The following is a 16,283-nucleotide window of genomic DNA, read 5'->3' on the forward strand; positions in this document are numbered from 1 at the left end:
CTGTAAAGTACTCAGAAGGTCAACACCTGGCTAAATAGCAGCCTTAGGAGTCAATCTGGTGACCTGGCTCAACAAGAACTTTAAAGTACTTATGCTTTATTGGTCGTTTTAATTTAAATTCAATTATATCATAAAGAGCAAAAAGTTTATTTACTCCATAGTACTTTTAGTGCTCCAATTTTCCTTACTTTAATATGATCTGGTACATGGAAATTCAACTTTTTAAAGCATTGTTTAGTTGACTTAATTTGAAAAGGATTCAAATGATTCCAAAGTTTCCTAAAATGATCCCTTAGCTATCCTTACACTTCACAACCTTCCAATCAACAAAGCATTACGTGATAAGAATGCTCAGAACTTAGTAGGTGAATGGACTAAGCCTAAACAGTCTTTTCAAATCAGTAGATTATTCCCTGGAAGAAAAGTTCTCTCTTAGGTATTCTGATCTCACTGAACTGAACGGTTTCCTACAACATTACCAAAACTTAAAAATGTTTTCAATACAAAGTATCCTGAGAACGATAAGCTTACAGATTCTAGATTTTTTTCCCCTCAAATACACAAAGTACATGAAACTTAAAATGCTTCAACTAAAGTATTTATTTCATGAAATTACTTTTAAAACATAAAATATTCAACGTTAACCAAGATTTTTTAAAGCAGTGGCTTATGCAACAAAGTCAGTGGGATAATGCCACAAATATCTGCAAGCTGATTTAAATTACTAATCCATTTAAGGAAAGATAACTATGCTACAGCAGTAGCAAGCCACTGAAATAGATCTACTTTAGATCTGAATACAGAAGTGGGCACTTGAGTACAATAAGCTAACAAAAGGTAATGAACTAGGTCTACAAAGAAGAAATTCCAGCAAAATAATCCAGACTTTTCCCCCTGAAACAGAAACCAAAATTGCATATTCAGATACAGCACAGTTATCCATATGAATAATATAAACAAAATCGAGAAAAAAGGAAATTTACTTATGCTTAAAGCATGGCTATCTCAACAGTCTCCAGCGAAAATCTTGGTCACCTTTATACTACAGGCAAGGAAAACCCAATTATTCCAACATATCCATCTATTTCAGCCTACTTTAGTAATCCAACCTTAGTAACATCCCTGGCCCAAAGAGAAAATGGAAGGAGTCAACTCTCCTGCCCCTCTTTTCCAACATCTCGTGCTTCCCTCTCTCGTAAGTCTAACACTTATTTTAAGTAGATATAAGGCAGGCTGATTTATCTTTAAGGAGATATGCTATACCCCCTTGCTTATCTGGAAGGAGCCAAATGCAGGACGGAAGGACATGAGTAAGGTACCTCTGGATTCACCGTGCCAATTTGGAGCGCCACCCAAAGCCTGTGTAGAATTTTTCTCAAAACAAGAGATTTAAAAAAAAACCAGTAAGAACCTATCCCAAATATGTCAATGTATTTAAACTTAGCTGAGAGAAAACTAAAATTCAAATGTGATCAAGATGGGCTCTTTTAGGAAGTAAATCAAGTTGTGAAAGCAGATTGTATTTGGAAGCAACCCATAAATAAAATACTCTGCAGCATTTTCTGATTATTAGTCTTTAACAGGTAAGGAAATCTCAAGTATGAAAAGTGAAGACTGGGTACATTCTCTGCTGAAAGTTCAATTAAAAGCAACTACGGGGTGCCTGGACGGTTCAGTCAGTACAGCATGTGACTCCTGATCTCTGAGTCCTGAGTTCAAGCCCTATGCTGGGGGGTGGAGTTTATGTTAAAAAAAAATAAAAAATAAAAGCAAACTCCAGCTTAGTTAACTACATCAGCTGAACTTCTGTCCCCACTTAACCAGAAACAAGAGGATCTGAAGTCAAGTTATAGAAGCCTACAAAAATACCCTACATACAATTTCAAAAGAAATCTAACCAGTCACTCTGAAAGAGGTATGTAGTTTCACAAATAGGAGGTCTTCTAGCTTTTTTCTTAACCAACAAGATCTACAGCAACATAACACTCTGCCAGAAATATCTTTCGTTTCTCCACTAGCAGGTATATGCATCCACCGACCTAAAATCAGAAAAAAGACAAATGGAACATAGGCACCTACCTACAAAGAATCCTATTCTCCCCACGGTGGGAATTCACTAATTCTTTCTCCCTTGTCCCAACATTTCTCAAGAATGACATTATGCACAGGTTTTACTCACAGGGGTACATGGCGTTGCTCAGGATCAGCTCTGGTCAGTTCTTCCTCTTCAATATCAGACTCTCCTCCTGAACTACTGTCGGTGACGTCTGAATCAAATGCTCGCTCGCTGCACCTCAAGTTAGCTATACCACTAGCTGTAAATCTCTCCAATTCTTCTGAAATCGAATCGCTTTTCAGGAAATTGCTAAGTCCTTCTGAAGTGGTGGTCTCACTGGCAGCTTTTCTCAATGCAGCTTCAGCCTTTCGAGTCAGCATCAACTGGCTCCGGGGCCTCAAGGATTCCAAGTTTGGCAGTTTGCTCCAAGTCTTCTCTAAAAATCCACCCAGCTGATGCTGTATATGCCTCTCCACCTGCTTGGCTTGCACAACCTGTAAGCGCTTCTGTAACCTGCGGGCACGGCTCTCAATATCGGCCTGCCTCCGCAGTAAAGCTGTTATCCTTGTGTCAGAATCTAAAGCACTGAAAAGAATGGAAGACAGGGGAGACTTTTTATCCTCTAACTTGACACCCCCCAAGTTAGAACTGGAGTCTGTGCCAGGTGATAACCTACTGCTTCCTTGAAGTGCCGGCTGTTCCATGGAATTTACAGAAGATTTGTTTGCAGTGCTATTATTGCTAAATATAGTTGTGTGTTCTACATCAAGGCTTCTATGTGGAAGAGTGCAATTGGTCATACCCCCCTTCAAGTCCCCAGATTCAGATGCCACCACTTCACCCCCCTGAAGAGAAGATGAAGTGAGAGCTCGTTTTCCCCCATTGAGGGGACTGGAATTGTCATGATCAGAATGTGTTGAACTTTTAGTCAATTTCTTAGCCAACCCATTTACAGGTGCTTGTGGCAGAGCTGTCTGACCACTCGTATTCATGGTTCTGAGATTTTCTAAGGAAAACTCCAAAACTGGCTGTCTCCCCAACAGCTCAGCTCGGAGTTCATAGGACTGAGATAAGAGAGGATGAGATTTAAGGACTGTCTGCTTGCTGAAGACACCTTGCAATTTCAACGACTCCTTGGAGGGTACAGATGTTACATCGGAGCAGAGATAAGATGCCACCAATGGTTGCAGCTTTCCCAAGTCTTCCTTGGTAGGATTATTTCGGAAGTCTAAACTGGGATCCTCTGCAGCAATGGCTTTTCTTTTGGTTCCGTTGGCAGCAATAAGGATGTTGGCGTTGCCGTTATTTTCGGCACTGCCAGGGGACAAAGTGGAGGATGGGGGAGCCAGTTTGAACCGGATATGGTGTGCTTCAGCTGCTGCGTCAGTGAGAGCGGGCGCCATCGCAGCCATTCAGCACAGAGAGACAGGAAGTCCAGCCTCTCCCGGTGCCGAGGCCAGTTCCACGGCCCCTTACCGCCTCCCCAGAGAACAGACTAAAAGAGAAAGAAAAAAAGGAAGTTAGAAATATACGCACACTAGAAAACAACACACGTTTTTAATACAAACACCACTTGAGGCTATAATTCACTCTGCCTCCAGAAAGAAAAACACTCAGACTATTCTGGATACTCGAATATGGGGATAGGGGCAGAAGAAGGACAGGGACAGGACAATTCCTGCACAGAGAAAGAATTCCACCCTTCTTTTTTTGTTCCTTGTTACCACAGATTGAAAGCAGCCAAAACAGAAGTTCCATTCTGAAAGAATCAGATTGTTAAAGTTAAATCATCTGCATTAAAAAAAAATAATACTTTACAACTTCTTGAAATTGGTGGATTTAAAGCAAATGTATCAAATGCTTAGCAATTAAACAGAGAAGAGGAACTCCCCAAAAAGTTGCTATGCAAAATGTCATAGATCTGCACATCTCTCTAGCCAGAGAATCCAGTGCTTATCAGCTTCTCGCTTCTCTGAAAGATAGTTCGTGCTAAAGGCTTAACTGTATCGCATCTGTATTACCAGTTTGTTTCATCAAGTTTTTCTTTCACTGTCCTCAGTACAGGCCACCTCTCAAATTAATTGCCCAATTCGTTTTTTTCTTTACCCCAAAATTGCTTAAAAGAATAGTATAAATAGCTGCCTCTGCACTCTCTCTCTCATAATCTGGCTTCTAATCCTACTGCTCTGGCAAAGGGCACTAGTGATCTCATTATCAAATCCAATGGTCAAATCTCTGTCCCCAATCTATATAACTTCTCTGAAGCATTAGGCAGTGCTAACCACCCCCATTCTTCTCGAAATGCTCTTTTCCTGATGTCCTTGACACCAAGGTCCCTTCTGCCCTTCTCTCTCAACTTGCTTCCTTAGCAACAACCACTAGTACAGTGCGGCCTCCTAATGCTCCGCTTGCTGAGCTTCACTGATCAACATTCCTACCTCTAGGATCCTCAAGCTCCCAGAAATCAAAATTCACTCTCTTCCTCCAACACACTCCTCACCCTGTTTTATTATCTCCGATAATGGTGTTGCTTTCATTTAGTAGCCCAAACTAGAAACCTCAGTCATCTGCTTCTTCTATATCCCCTTTGACTTAACTGGTTTAAGAGCAAAAGGAAATTTATGTAAAGAACTAAGCCAACTATTTTTTAAAGTTTTTTTTTTTGGGGGGGGGGTATGTTTTAATTCCATACAGTGTTAGTTTCTGGTGTACAATATAGTGATTCAACAATTCCATACATCACTCTGCTCACTATGATGGTTAACTCCTTAATCCCCATCACCCATTTACTATTTACCCACCTCCCCTCTGGTAACCTCGGTTTGTTCTTTACAGTTAAGAGTGTTTCTTGATTTGTCTCTTTTCCTTTTTCCCTTTGCCTGTTTGTCTTGTTTCTTCAATTCCACAGATAAGTGAAATCGCATGCTATTTGCCTTTCTCGGACAGACTTCCTTCACTTAACATTTATACTCTCTAGCTCCATCCATGTTGTTGCAAATGACAAGACTCCATTCTTTTTTTGTGGCTGAGTAATATTCCATTGTACATATACATGCCATATCTTCTTTATCCACTCATCACTTGATGGACATTCAGGCTGCTTCCATATCTTGGCTATTGCAAATAATGCTACCATAAACGTAAGGGCTAAGCCAGCTATTCTTTTTTTTTTTTTTTCTCAACGTTTTTTATTTATTTTTGGGACAGAGAGAGACAGAGCATGAACGGGGGAGGGTCAGAGAGAGAGGGAGGCACAGAATCAGAAGCAGGCTCCAGGCTCTGAGCCATCAGCCCAGAGCCCGACGCGGGGCTCGAACTCACGGACCGCAAGATCGCGACCTGGCTGAAGTCGGACGCTTAACCGACTGCGCCACCCAGGCGCCCCTAAGCCAGCTATTCTTAAAGCATGGTCTACAGACTTCTTAGGAGCTCCAAGATCATTTCAAGGGGCCACAAGATCAAAGCTATTTTCATATGAATACTAAAACATTATTTGCCTTTTTTCACTGCATTGAAGTTTGCAAAGAGGGTAGAAAAACAAGGCTGAGCAAAACTGCTGGTACCTTCACATAAATCAATGCAGAGGAATTATTGGTCATTATGTTCTCAATTCATTTACAGTTTAAAAAGTCCATTCCACTTAATATCTTTGATGAAATTATGAATCTGATTAAATCTCCAATCTTGAGTGTATTTTTTTAAATACTGTGTGATAAAAGGAAAAATACGCAGAAAACAACTTCTGCTGCTTTAAGTATGAGAAAAGGCACCTAATACAACGGAGTTGCAAGCTGAACCAGAAGCTTTTTTCACAGAACACTATTTTTACTTGGCAGAACTGACAAACTATGGTTTATTGAGACTTGAGCAGTTAGTAGATATTTTCTCAAAAATGAACAAAGCGAACCTGTCACTTCAAGAAAAACCACTGATGTTTGCTGCCAATGATAAAATCTGAGTTTTCAAGCAAAAATAAGTATTTTGAAAACTTATATCCACCACCATGAGCTTGAACACTTCCCCTATACTTAAAAAGCTTGTTTCTGATTAAACAGATTACTGCTGATATCAATGAATGTTCAGTTTCCAATACCACATAATGAAATGTATCAACATCAGGAAGATCTGTGTAACTCAGTGAATGACCAAATGACCAATGTATGTTAGAAACCCATGCACGTAAAAGCAAATGCGAGACAGACAAATGGACTTTAACATAACAGAACATGTAAAATTCACAGACGTGGTTTTAGGTTCTACATTGCAACTCACCTTTATGAAACTACTTGTCAAGTATGGGTGTAATGTCAAAGAATACCCACACTTACCTGAAAAAGCTATTAAAATACTTCTCTATTTTCTAACTACCTATCTGTAGGAGGCTGGATTTTCTTCATTTGCTTCAGATTTGCTTCAACCAAAACATCCTATCACAATAGAATGTATGCAGAAGCAGATACAAGAACGGTCTTCTCTTAAACTGGATATTAGAAGAATTGTAAAAACAAACAACAATCCCATTCACTAAATTCTTCTGTTCTGGTAAAAAGCTATTTTTCATAATATGTAGTAAGTTTCTCATTTTTAAATGAATTGGTAAATAATTATTTTTCAAACTTCTCAAACTTTCTAATACAGCAACTATTGATAATGCAAGAAAGCTCTTCGTGGTTCTCAACATTTTCTAAGAGTGAAAAGGGGTCTTGAGACCAAAAAATTTGTAGATCACTGAACTAAAGCAACCTTCTCCCCAGTCAAAAATAAAGAAGGGCAACTTCCAATTTGGTCAAACATTTTTATCTCTAGATCAATACCAACATAGGAAATTAGGCCCTATAGGAATACACTAAGATTCTTTACAGGATGACAATTCAAATTACAAATATTGAAATATTTAAGTAAATGACTGAGAAATACCAATACACTTAAAGACCAAATATATCTACTGCTCCTTATACTTGCCAAAAAGTTTCTTGTTCTAAGATTGTATTTTAATGAACATCCTATGGGTAACTAGATCTTCTAGGGCTTACAGAGCCTTATGGACCTTTCGGGCATACGGCATTCTATGTGACACAAACTGTTCTATGTCTACTTTTCCTATTTCAAATTTTAAATTTAGCAGTAATTCCTAATATGGCATGCTATAGACCAACTGGTAAACAAACCAATGTTTAAGTTATTCGTTCAAAATACACTGAGTTAGTTTTATAACATGCAAAGAATTTTCTCCCATAAACAAAAATCACTCTCAGGTCTTTCCCATCAATTCCATCTCCTCCTCTTTTGAATTCATACCAATACACAGTTGATACTAGCAATGAAGGAAAGCACATTATCAGTATAAGATGATCGGTACAACGTGTGAGAAGAGTAGTTGTGAGGAGCTGTAGCCTACTAACCCAGAGCTCTGCAGTTAAGTCTCAGCCATGGCAGGAAACCGCTTCCCCGTGGGGATCCAGGTAGGACACAGATGTTACATAGCTTACACAAAACTTGCTCAGGAAAACCCAGGTTCACCCAGCACACATAAAAAAGGTCATAATTAACATCACACCACAGAAGGTACTTAAGCGGCAAACATTCCAAGTTATTTTAGAGTTATACAATTCCTTAAAGTGCACAACTTAAAAATCTGCTGGCTCGAATCCCATCTCTTTCAAGATTTCTCTGACCCTCGAAGTACATCTGTGAACTTGACATTAATCACGTACATCTCAAAGGCAAGAGTTTATTTTGTTTACACCCGCTCTCCTTGGTCTCAATATCCCCACAGGATGCACTGCAAAAAGTAGTTACTAAAACAATCATCTACATAAGTAGGGAGGAGGAAAAGGACAGAAGGGGAAAAAGCGACCTCTTCAGAAGGAATTCCATTCCTAACTCCTAAATCATTATCTTTCTATAGCCAAACAATACTGTTAAAAAAACAAAAAACAAAAAACAAAAAAACATTGAAGTCTTCATCCCTCCCCCTTTTTATAAACTTTGAAATACTATACTGTGATTCAATCTTACCGCAAAGGCACTCACTTTGTAAGTATGCTGAGATTCAATATTACCCCCAAAGGCACTCATTTTGTTAAGTAAGGGGAACAAGTCTGGGTTCACATTCTGGCTCTACCCTCATTTAAATTATTTATGCTGTTCCTCAATTTCCCCATCTGCAAATGACAGAGCCTACCTCACAAGACTGCTTGATGATTAAATAAAATACTCTCCATTACTTACTTAGCCTAGTGCCTGACAACAACACCCATTATTTGCACTATTATTATAACCTATAGACAAAAAGCAAACATAAAAGGAATTTCAGCAAGACTTTTTAATGCACAGGAAAAATAGAAAGTAAGTAATCTCTTAAAACACTGCTGTACCTGAAGACCCGTGCATGTAAAAATGGACTTGGCACATCTAGTTAGCACTCAATATTAGCTGTACCTGCCTCAAACTACCAAAGCTTAGAATTTTAATTTTTGCTATAAGTTTAGATTTCCTTTTTTTTATTTAGATTTGCTTTTAGTACTTCATGATGATGCTTACATAAAAACAAAACAAATCAAATGCCCAATAATTCACTTAAATTCTGGAATAGCCATACAATGGAATATTATGCAGCCATGAATAATAACCAATGTAAAACAGTATTTCCTGACTTGAAAAAGTGCTTGCTTCACTGTTAAATGAAAAAATAAAAAGGTGTTACAAAAAACCAAAACGTATACTATGGCCTCATTTTTGTTTTAAAAGAGTAGGTGGTAAGATTCTTTTGTCTTTTGTTTTCTAGTGTATATAATGTCTCCAGCATAAACATGTATTACTTGTATAATAAAAGGAAAAGAAGCAAAAAGAAAATAATGCAACTTCTTAAAGAGCCAAAGAATCTGAGTAAGGCCAATGTCATGGCAGCGTTCTTACATTTAACATACTGAGCAAAATGTTGATTAAAAGCAATGATTCCCATCCCACTTGAATCCCAAAAGCTTCACTCCAATAATTTATAGCAGAGAAAGATTGTCAAACTTAAGCAATTTTACAAGAACAGAACAGCTTATGATAAATAACCTTTCTCCAAAGAATACAAAGTATTAAAAGCTACAATTAACTTATCAATTCTCATAACAACCTGGGCAGTAGGTTTTGGGCTGGGATTACAACTTCCAATTTACTAGTGGGAATAGATAATAAAGTTGTACTGCACATTCTTAATAAAGAAACCTAAAGTATCCCAATTTTTAGTTCATCTATAAATCACAATTTGACAAATAAATACAGATGGAGTCAATGTACCTGCTGTCACTGACATTAAGATTCTGCAGTAAACCTAAAGAGACCAAAAAAAAAAAACCAACAAACAAAAAAAACAAAAACAAAAAAAAACCAACAAAAAAAACACAAAGAGCTATAAAAGATTGAGCTAGATATTAATGGTTTCTCTCCTAGTTCCAAGGAAGCATTCTAGGGACTGGAAGATGTCAGATGGGTTCAGCAGGCAAACACATTTAGGAAAAACGTTCCTGGTGGAAATTCACAAATGCACTTCATCAGACTGAATGCTCAAATGCCTGCCTTTACCAAACCAAACACTTTTTCCCCCTATTATACCTATTAGTATCTTGCAGAACATTGTTCTGAGGGATACAAGTTGGGATAAAATTCAAACATGTGACTTTCAGGGTCTCTTCCTATGCTTATGACTCTTAAGTCTAAATTGCAACATAGGTTCAAGGGAAAACTTCCATGTAACACAAGTACACTGGGAAAGCAAAAAGTATACCCCTCAGGCAGTTTCCCAAGCCCAGCACTATTAATATCTTGTGCCAAATCTTATGAGTGGGGAAAGGGGACTCTCCTGTGTGTTGTAGGACATTTAGTAGCATCCCTGGCTCCACCTACTAGATGCCAGTAGCACCTTCTACCAATTATGACACCTAAAAATGCCTCCAGAGCTGTCAAATGTCCCCTAGGGGGGAAAAAAATCACACCTTTCATTAGAAAACCATTGCCTAGATACAGACTTTATACATACATGTAGATGTATTCTTCCCAGAAAGCAAAACATATCCAGGTACTTCAACTATTTCAAGTCAGAACTCTACACCTACAAATGAAAACCTTGCCTTTATTCCTTGTAAGTTCCCAAGACAGGACTCCAGGTATACAAGAACAACCCAGCAGCATCCACCCTGCAAAAATGCAGAAACCCAAGGGGAGGGCTTTGGTCATTTGACTGGCCAGCAAACCACACTTTCACTGGAAACAGAAGCACAAATCAGATGGGGAAGAAAAGTATGCCCATAATGTGGCTTCTACTAACCTCCTCCCCACCATTACCTCATTACTCTGCACAAAGGTGAGAAATAGGAGGAGGAAAAATGGTTAGGGAAGTGTCTGTGAAGTTGTCAAAATTTCAACTGAAACTTGAAAATTAGCTAAAATGTCATCATGTAAAAGGCAAAGGCAAGAGAATGGTAAATGTGGCATTCTAGTGAAAGGAAACGGCATGGGAAAAGGCAAGGCTGTGGGAAAACATAGGATATCTGGAGGTTAAAAGAAATGATCAGTTTGCTTGAAATATAAAGTATATTTTAACAGAGGAAACAGTATAGAAAAAAGTGGAAAGGCAGTCTGAAGCCAGATCATTAATGGACAACCTTGAATAGCCAGCCCTTACTCAGACTTAAGGCATCAGAATGTCATTAAAGATTTTTCAAATAGGGAGTAACATCAGAACTGTGCTTTAGAGACCAGCTGGGTAGGATGGATTAAAAGAAAGTAAAAAAGCAAAAACCATCGATGAAGCTACTGCAATAATCCAGACAGGGTGCAACAAGGACCTCAACTAAGGTGTTCACCACAGTAGGAACAGCAAAGTTTCCTTCAAGCTTAAATCCAGAAACTGGAAGGGGCTAAAGTCTGCAGAAGGGCCAAATGACAGAAAAAGAAAAACGTAAAGGATCTTATCTCCTTCATGATAAAATCTTTCCATTTATTTCTAATGACGCTATTCAGGTTTCATACATTCTCTATTCCTAACATTATCAACCCCAACCCAGCCTGGGGCCTTATTAACTCACACCTAAATTAGCCTGACAGCTTCCTGACAGCCTTGATCCTTCAATCTGGTCCATACCGTTTTATCACATCACTTCTCTACTCTGGAATAGCTCCTTGTACCTTTCTCAGGAGTCCAAATTCTCCAAGATGAAACTTAACACAGTATCACAGCAAATGCATCAGGTTGGGTAGACCTAGAACTCCCCCAGATTCCCAAAGCCATAATCTTTGCCTATGCTGGTGCTTCTACCTGGGAGACCCTTCTAACCTTTAGGCTCAAAATTTAATTAATCCTTCAATACATGGCATTTCCACAAAAACTTTTGCAGGCTGTTTAGACTGCCATCACTTTCTTCCTGCTTAAATTGTAAAAACTCATTTAAAGTCACCATCACGCAATTCAAATTATCTGAATATTCCCCAATTGTCAATTTACAAATTCTATTTCCACGGTGACAAAGTTCCTTAACATCCTTCTGCTAACTTGATCTAAAAATTGGAACATAGTAAGCACTTGTAAGCACTTACTGACTGGGCTAGAGCATTCAAAAGACTTGGCTAGGTAGGCCTTCAAGTATAAATAAGATTTTGCTATGCAGAGAAAGATGAGGAAATTCTAATCAAGAAACCAACACAATCAAAACAATGGGAAAGGATCTGAGAGATGATCTACAGAACTTGCTGGATGAACCAAGAGGTACATGTACACCTTCTCAAGAAGAGGAAGAATGCAGCAAGTAGTGATCTGTAATGAGGTATTGAAAGCTACAGAACAGGACACACTGCAAAGTACTTCTTTTACATGGAAACAAATGTTTTGTTATAGAATACAATAGAGAATAGGAGGCAAAATTTTTATGATAAAACCCACTATTGTGGACAGTACACCACCCCAGTCCCTAACATGTGCCCATGCCAACAGGGCTTCTCATAACTGAATACAGTTTGTAACTACTAAGGGAAACAGTTATCTGACTGGAGGACAGATTATTACTACGACTGCTGTTCACAAACCTTAACTGACCTTTTACCATGTCATTGTACTGCCTTATACATATGTTCTCATTTAATCCTCACAACGTTATAAAGTACTCTTACTCGCATTTTATAGATGAAGTTTGAAGCTCCAAAAGTTAAGTAATGTGTCCAAGATCACACAACTACTAAGTGGCAGAGACAGGATTCCAATTCAAATCTCCAGTTCTAAACCCCATGCTTTTAACTACTATACTAAGTAGTTTAAGGCTAGGTTTAAACTGGAAGGGGCTTGGGGCACCTGGGTGGCTCAGTCGGTTAAGTAGCTGACTTCGGCTCAGGTCAGGCAGTTCATGGGTTCAAGCCCTGCCATCAGGCTCTGTGCTGACAGCTCGGGGCCTGGAGCCTGCTTCGGATTCTGTGTCTCCCTCTGTCTCTGCCCCTTCCCTGCTCGCACTCTGTCTCTCTCTCAGAAATAAACATTAAAAAATATATATATGTAATTATTTTACATATATATACTGGAAGGACCTTAATTGCTGGACACTAGACTTCGAATTTTGTTTAGTCTTTAGAAGAAAGCCAGAGAGGGAATACTAACTGAATCTCTCTAATAAACATTTTACAAAAATGCCTACAACATTCAAATTATTGCACTAAGTGCCTACAAGGTTGATAAGGGCCACTTAAGACAGACACTACTATGTGATCAGAGAATCCCAGGGGACCTTAAGGGACCCTCACACAAACGGAGTCAGTAAGGTCATAAAAGGCTTCCCACAGGAGACAACATCTACATTGATACCTAAAGAATAACTAGGGTCCAGCATCACTCATACAGTTACTGCAAGCGTCCCACATGCAAATCCACTCCCTCCCCCAATACCAAATCCAAAACCAATTCCTGCCCCTCAACATGCCCCATGTGAGTGAATCCTGATCTCAACTACTGATTTACCATCTATCATAAATACCTCATTTAAAAATATACTAATGCCAGATACAAACAACAGAAAGACTACTGGAGTAGTTTCATTAATGCCAAAGATAAGAGGATAGAAAGTACGTGCACAGGTAAGCCCAGATGATAAAGCACTGTGTTTTGCCTACAAAGATCAAGGAAGGCTTCCAGAAAAGGAGGACATTCTGACTGAATTTTGAAGGTTAAATAGGGAGGGTTCAATAGACAGAATGACAGGCACATTCATTTCATCCTTAATGCCAGTGCCTTGTTCAAAGCCTCGTTATGTACTACAGTAATTCAAGCAGTAATAATCTCCCAACTGTTCTTCCTTCCTGTCTCAGCAAGCCTTCAATCTAGCATCCACTACCAAAATGATTATTAGAAAGGAAGGAGAAACAGAACATAAATCTGACTATGCTGTGCTCCTCTTAAAAATCCTTCACTGACTCTAGGGTAAGGATGAATCCAAACTCTCCACACAGGATATATCTGGGCCCCTTTTTATACTCAGCCTCATCTCCAACCTGTCCCCACTCCAAACACCTGAATCTTATTTAGAGTTTCAGGCTCTTTCCATGCTCTTGCACCTTTGCTCACACTTTCTTTTCAAGGTTCAGCTCCAAGAGATCACATGTCCTCTCAAGTATTCACCATTTATTTCAGGTTGAGTTAGGAGTCCTTCCCTCTCTAGGGTCTTATCTGCACTCCCATGATACCCTGGGCAACAGTTCATGATATAAACTCCCCATCTTGTCATCCTGTCTGTCCCCTCCTTCCCTAGATTATATACTTCTTAAAAAAAAAAATGGGGGGGGGGGTGTAGAGGGAGGGTTATGGCTTGTTTTATCTTTATTCTCTACAGGTGGTCCCATGCCTGGCAGAAAGTAGACCAACACATGTTAGTTAACCCGAACACTGTATGTTGAATGCATCAGATGGAGATCCACCATGAAGTTAATGGATATGTCTGATCATAAGGTGATAACAACCTAACAAGGAGCAGGCATCAACTGAATCTAGGACAGACTTCATCTACCTCAAGTTCCAGTCACTTACAATGCCAAGCACCTGCACTCAGACTAGCAAACTTTTTAGCTGTACTTTTAAAACTATTAAGTTTGGTTACATAAGCCTTTTGAAAGCACTATCAAAATTTTTCATGCCATTACCCAAACATTTACCTAGTAACTGCAGTCTAGGAACCTATCCAACAGAAATATTCTCATAGATATAGAAATATCATAATTCTTTCAATGAAGAATTGTAATACAAAAAAAAAACAAAAAACAAACCCACAACACTTAAAAAGGAACACTAGAATACTATGCAGCTATTTAAAAAAAGAGAACTGGGGGCGCCTGGGTGGCTCAGTCGGTCGAGCGTCCGACTTCGGCTCAGGTCATGATCTCACGGCTTGTGAGTTCGAGCCCCGTGTCGGGCTCTGAGCTGATGGCTCAGAGCCTGGAGCCTCTTCAGATTCCATGTCTTTCTCTGCCCCTCCCCTGCTCACACGGTCTCTGTCTCTCAAAAATAAATAAACATTAAAAAAAATTTTTTTAAATAAAAAAAGAGAACTGTATGTGTTGATTTGAAAAAAATCTCTACGATATACAGCAACATGAAAAAAAAAAGCCACTTAAGTATAATCCCATTTATGTTAAAAACTATACAAACAGATAGGGCACCTGGGTGGCTCGGTTGGTTAGGGGTCCAACTTTGGCTCAGGTCATGACCTCGTGGTTCTTAAGTTAGAGCCCCACATCAGGCTCTGTGCTGACATTTCAGAGCCTGGAGCCTGCTTCAGATTCTGTGTCTCCCTCTCTCGCTGCCCCCTCTCAAAAATAAACAAACATTAAAAAAAAAAAATTTTTTTTAACTACAGAAACAGAAAATCTTTTTGAAAAATGACTATGTATCAAAATAATGGAGTTTAGGGGTGCCTGAGGTGGCTCAGTCGGTTAAGCATCTGACTTCAGCTCAGGTCATCATCTCATGGTCTGTGAGTTCGAGCCCCGCATCGGGCTCTGTGCTGACAGCTCGGAGCCCTGGAGCCTGCTTCAGATTCTGTATCTCCCTCTCTCTCTGCCCATCCCCTGCTCACACTCTGTCTCTGTCTCTCAAAAGTAAATAAACATTGAAAAAAAAAAAAAGCAAGAAAGAAATACTACCATCCTTCTTTCATTCCCTTGGGAGGTCAAAGGAAAAACTAAGAGGTAAGCAGTAAATCAGTAACTGCAAAAAACAGCAGTCCAATTTCTTTTATATATGCTTGAGGTCTTCAAACATCCTCAGTTCTCCACAGTAATATATGAACAGTTTAATGTAACTTCCCTAACAGTTCAATTTAATCAACTAGCATTTTTACAAAGCCTCTCTACTAGCAAACATCAGAAACTAATTAGCTTTACCTCTATCCCTTCACAACCTCCCATGGAAGTGCTAATAATATGCAGTCACAAAGGCCAAACAGGAGTAGCAAAAGAAAGCCTGGGACATCAGTTTTTAGCAATTTTTGGTGTAACATCCTAACAAAATCATTATTCATCTGTTTTATTCCTCAACACTTCTCCAGCTGAATTTAACCAGGTCTGACCTTAAGCTGCTCCCTTTTTAAAAAGAAATTAAAAAGTAAGGGACTCCATTAAGTTTGATGCCACTCAGAAACAACTTTTTCCAAACAAGGGCAGAATATGCTGTACTTAAAATTCAGAATGAGATCTCATTTGGGATTCCTATTCAAGTAACAAGAACCGAGTTTTTGATAACATTTAGATAAAACTGCACTGAATTCACCTCCACCTTACATTTCCTGACTCTCAAAAGCTTGAGGGGCAACCGTAATTCTTAAAAAAATTAGGACTAGAGAAAAATGGGCAAGTTTACAATCAACAACATAAAATATAAAGCTAAATAATTCCCAGCTAAATTAACTCTCTAGAAGCATTAGGCATTCAAATGTTAAAGTTTATGGAGCTATCTTATAATCTTGGAAAAGCAAGGCGTGCAGAAGGTAACATTTATTAAACAACTATTATTTGCCAGACACTGCTACCCAACAATAAATCAAGAATTTAAAACAACTCCAACCTTGAAAGGCCTCTTTGCATAAAAACTTAAAACCTTCATACACAATATTTAACTTTTTCTTTCAAACTACCCAAGCTTGTTTGTTTTTCATTCACGAACGTGAGTTGTGTTCTCTACACTGAAGTTGGTTTCCTCATACTCTGC

General features: G+C 38.9%; 1 protein-coding gene across 5 annotated transcripts in view; it reads right to left on the reverse strand.

Moving 5' to 3' along the window:
* Positions 1-16,283, reverse strand: part of KANSL1 (KAT8 regulatory NSL complex subunit 1) — a 176,702-nt gene that overhangs the window by 127,666 nt on the left and 32,753 nt on the right. For all 5 annotated transcript variants that reach the window (XM_049637560.1, XM_049637562.1, XM_049637563.1 and 2 more), the window contains one exon: positions 2,180-3,551. In XM_049637560.1, the coding sequence (XP_049493517.1) occupies positions 2,180-3,468 (1,289 nt within the window). In that variant the 5' untranslated portion in view covers positions 3,469-3,551. The remainder of the gene's footprint in view (positions 1-2,179; positions 3,552-16,283) is intronic.

This window comes from Panthera uncia, chromosome E1 (assembly GCF_023721935.1).
Source record: "Panthera uncia isolate 11264 chromosome E1, Puncia_PCG_1.0, whole genome shotgun sequence".
NCBI classification, from domain to species: Eukaryota; Metazoa; Chordata; class Mammalia; order Carnivora; family Felidae; genus Panthera; species Panthera uncia.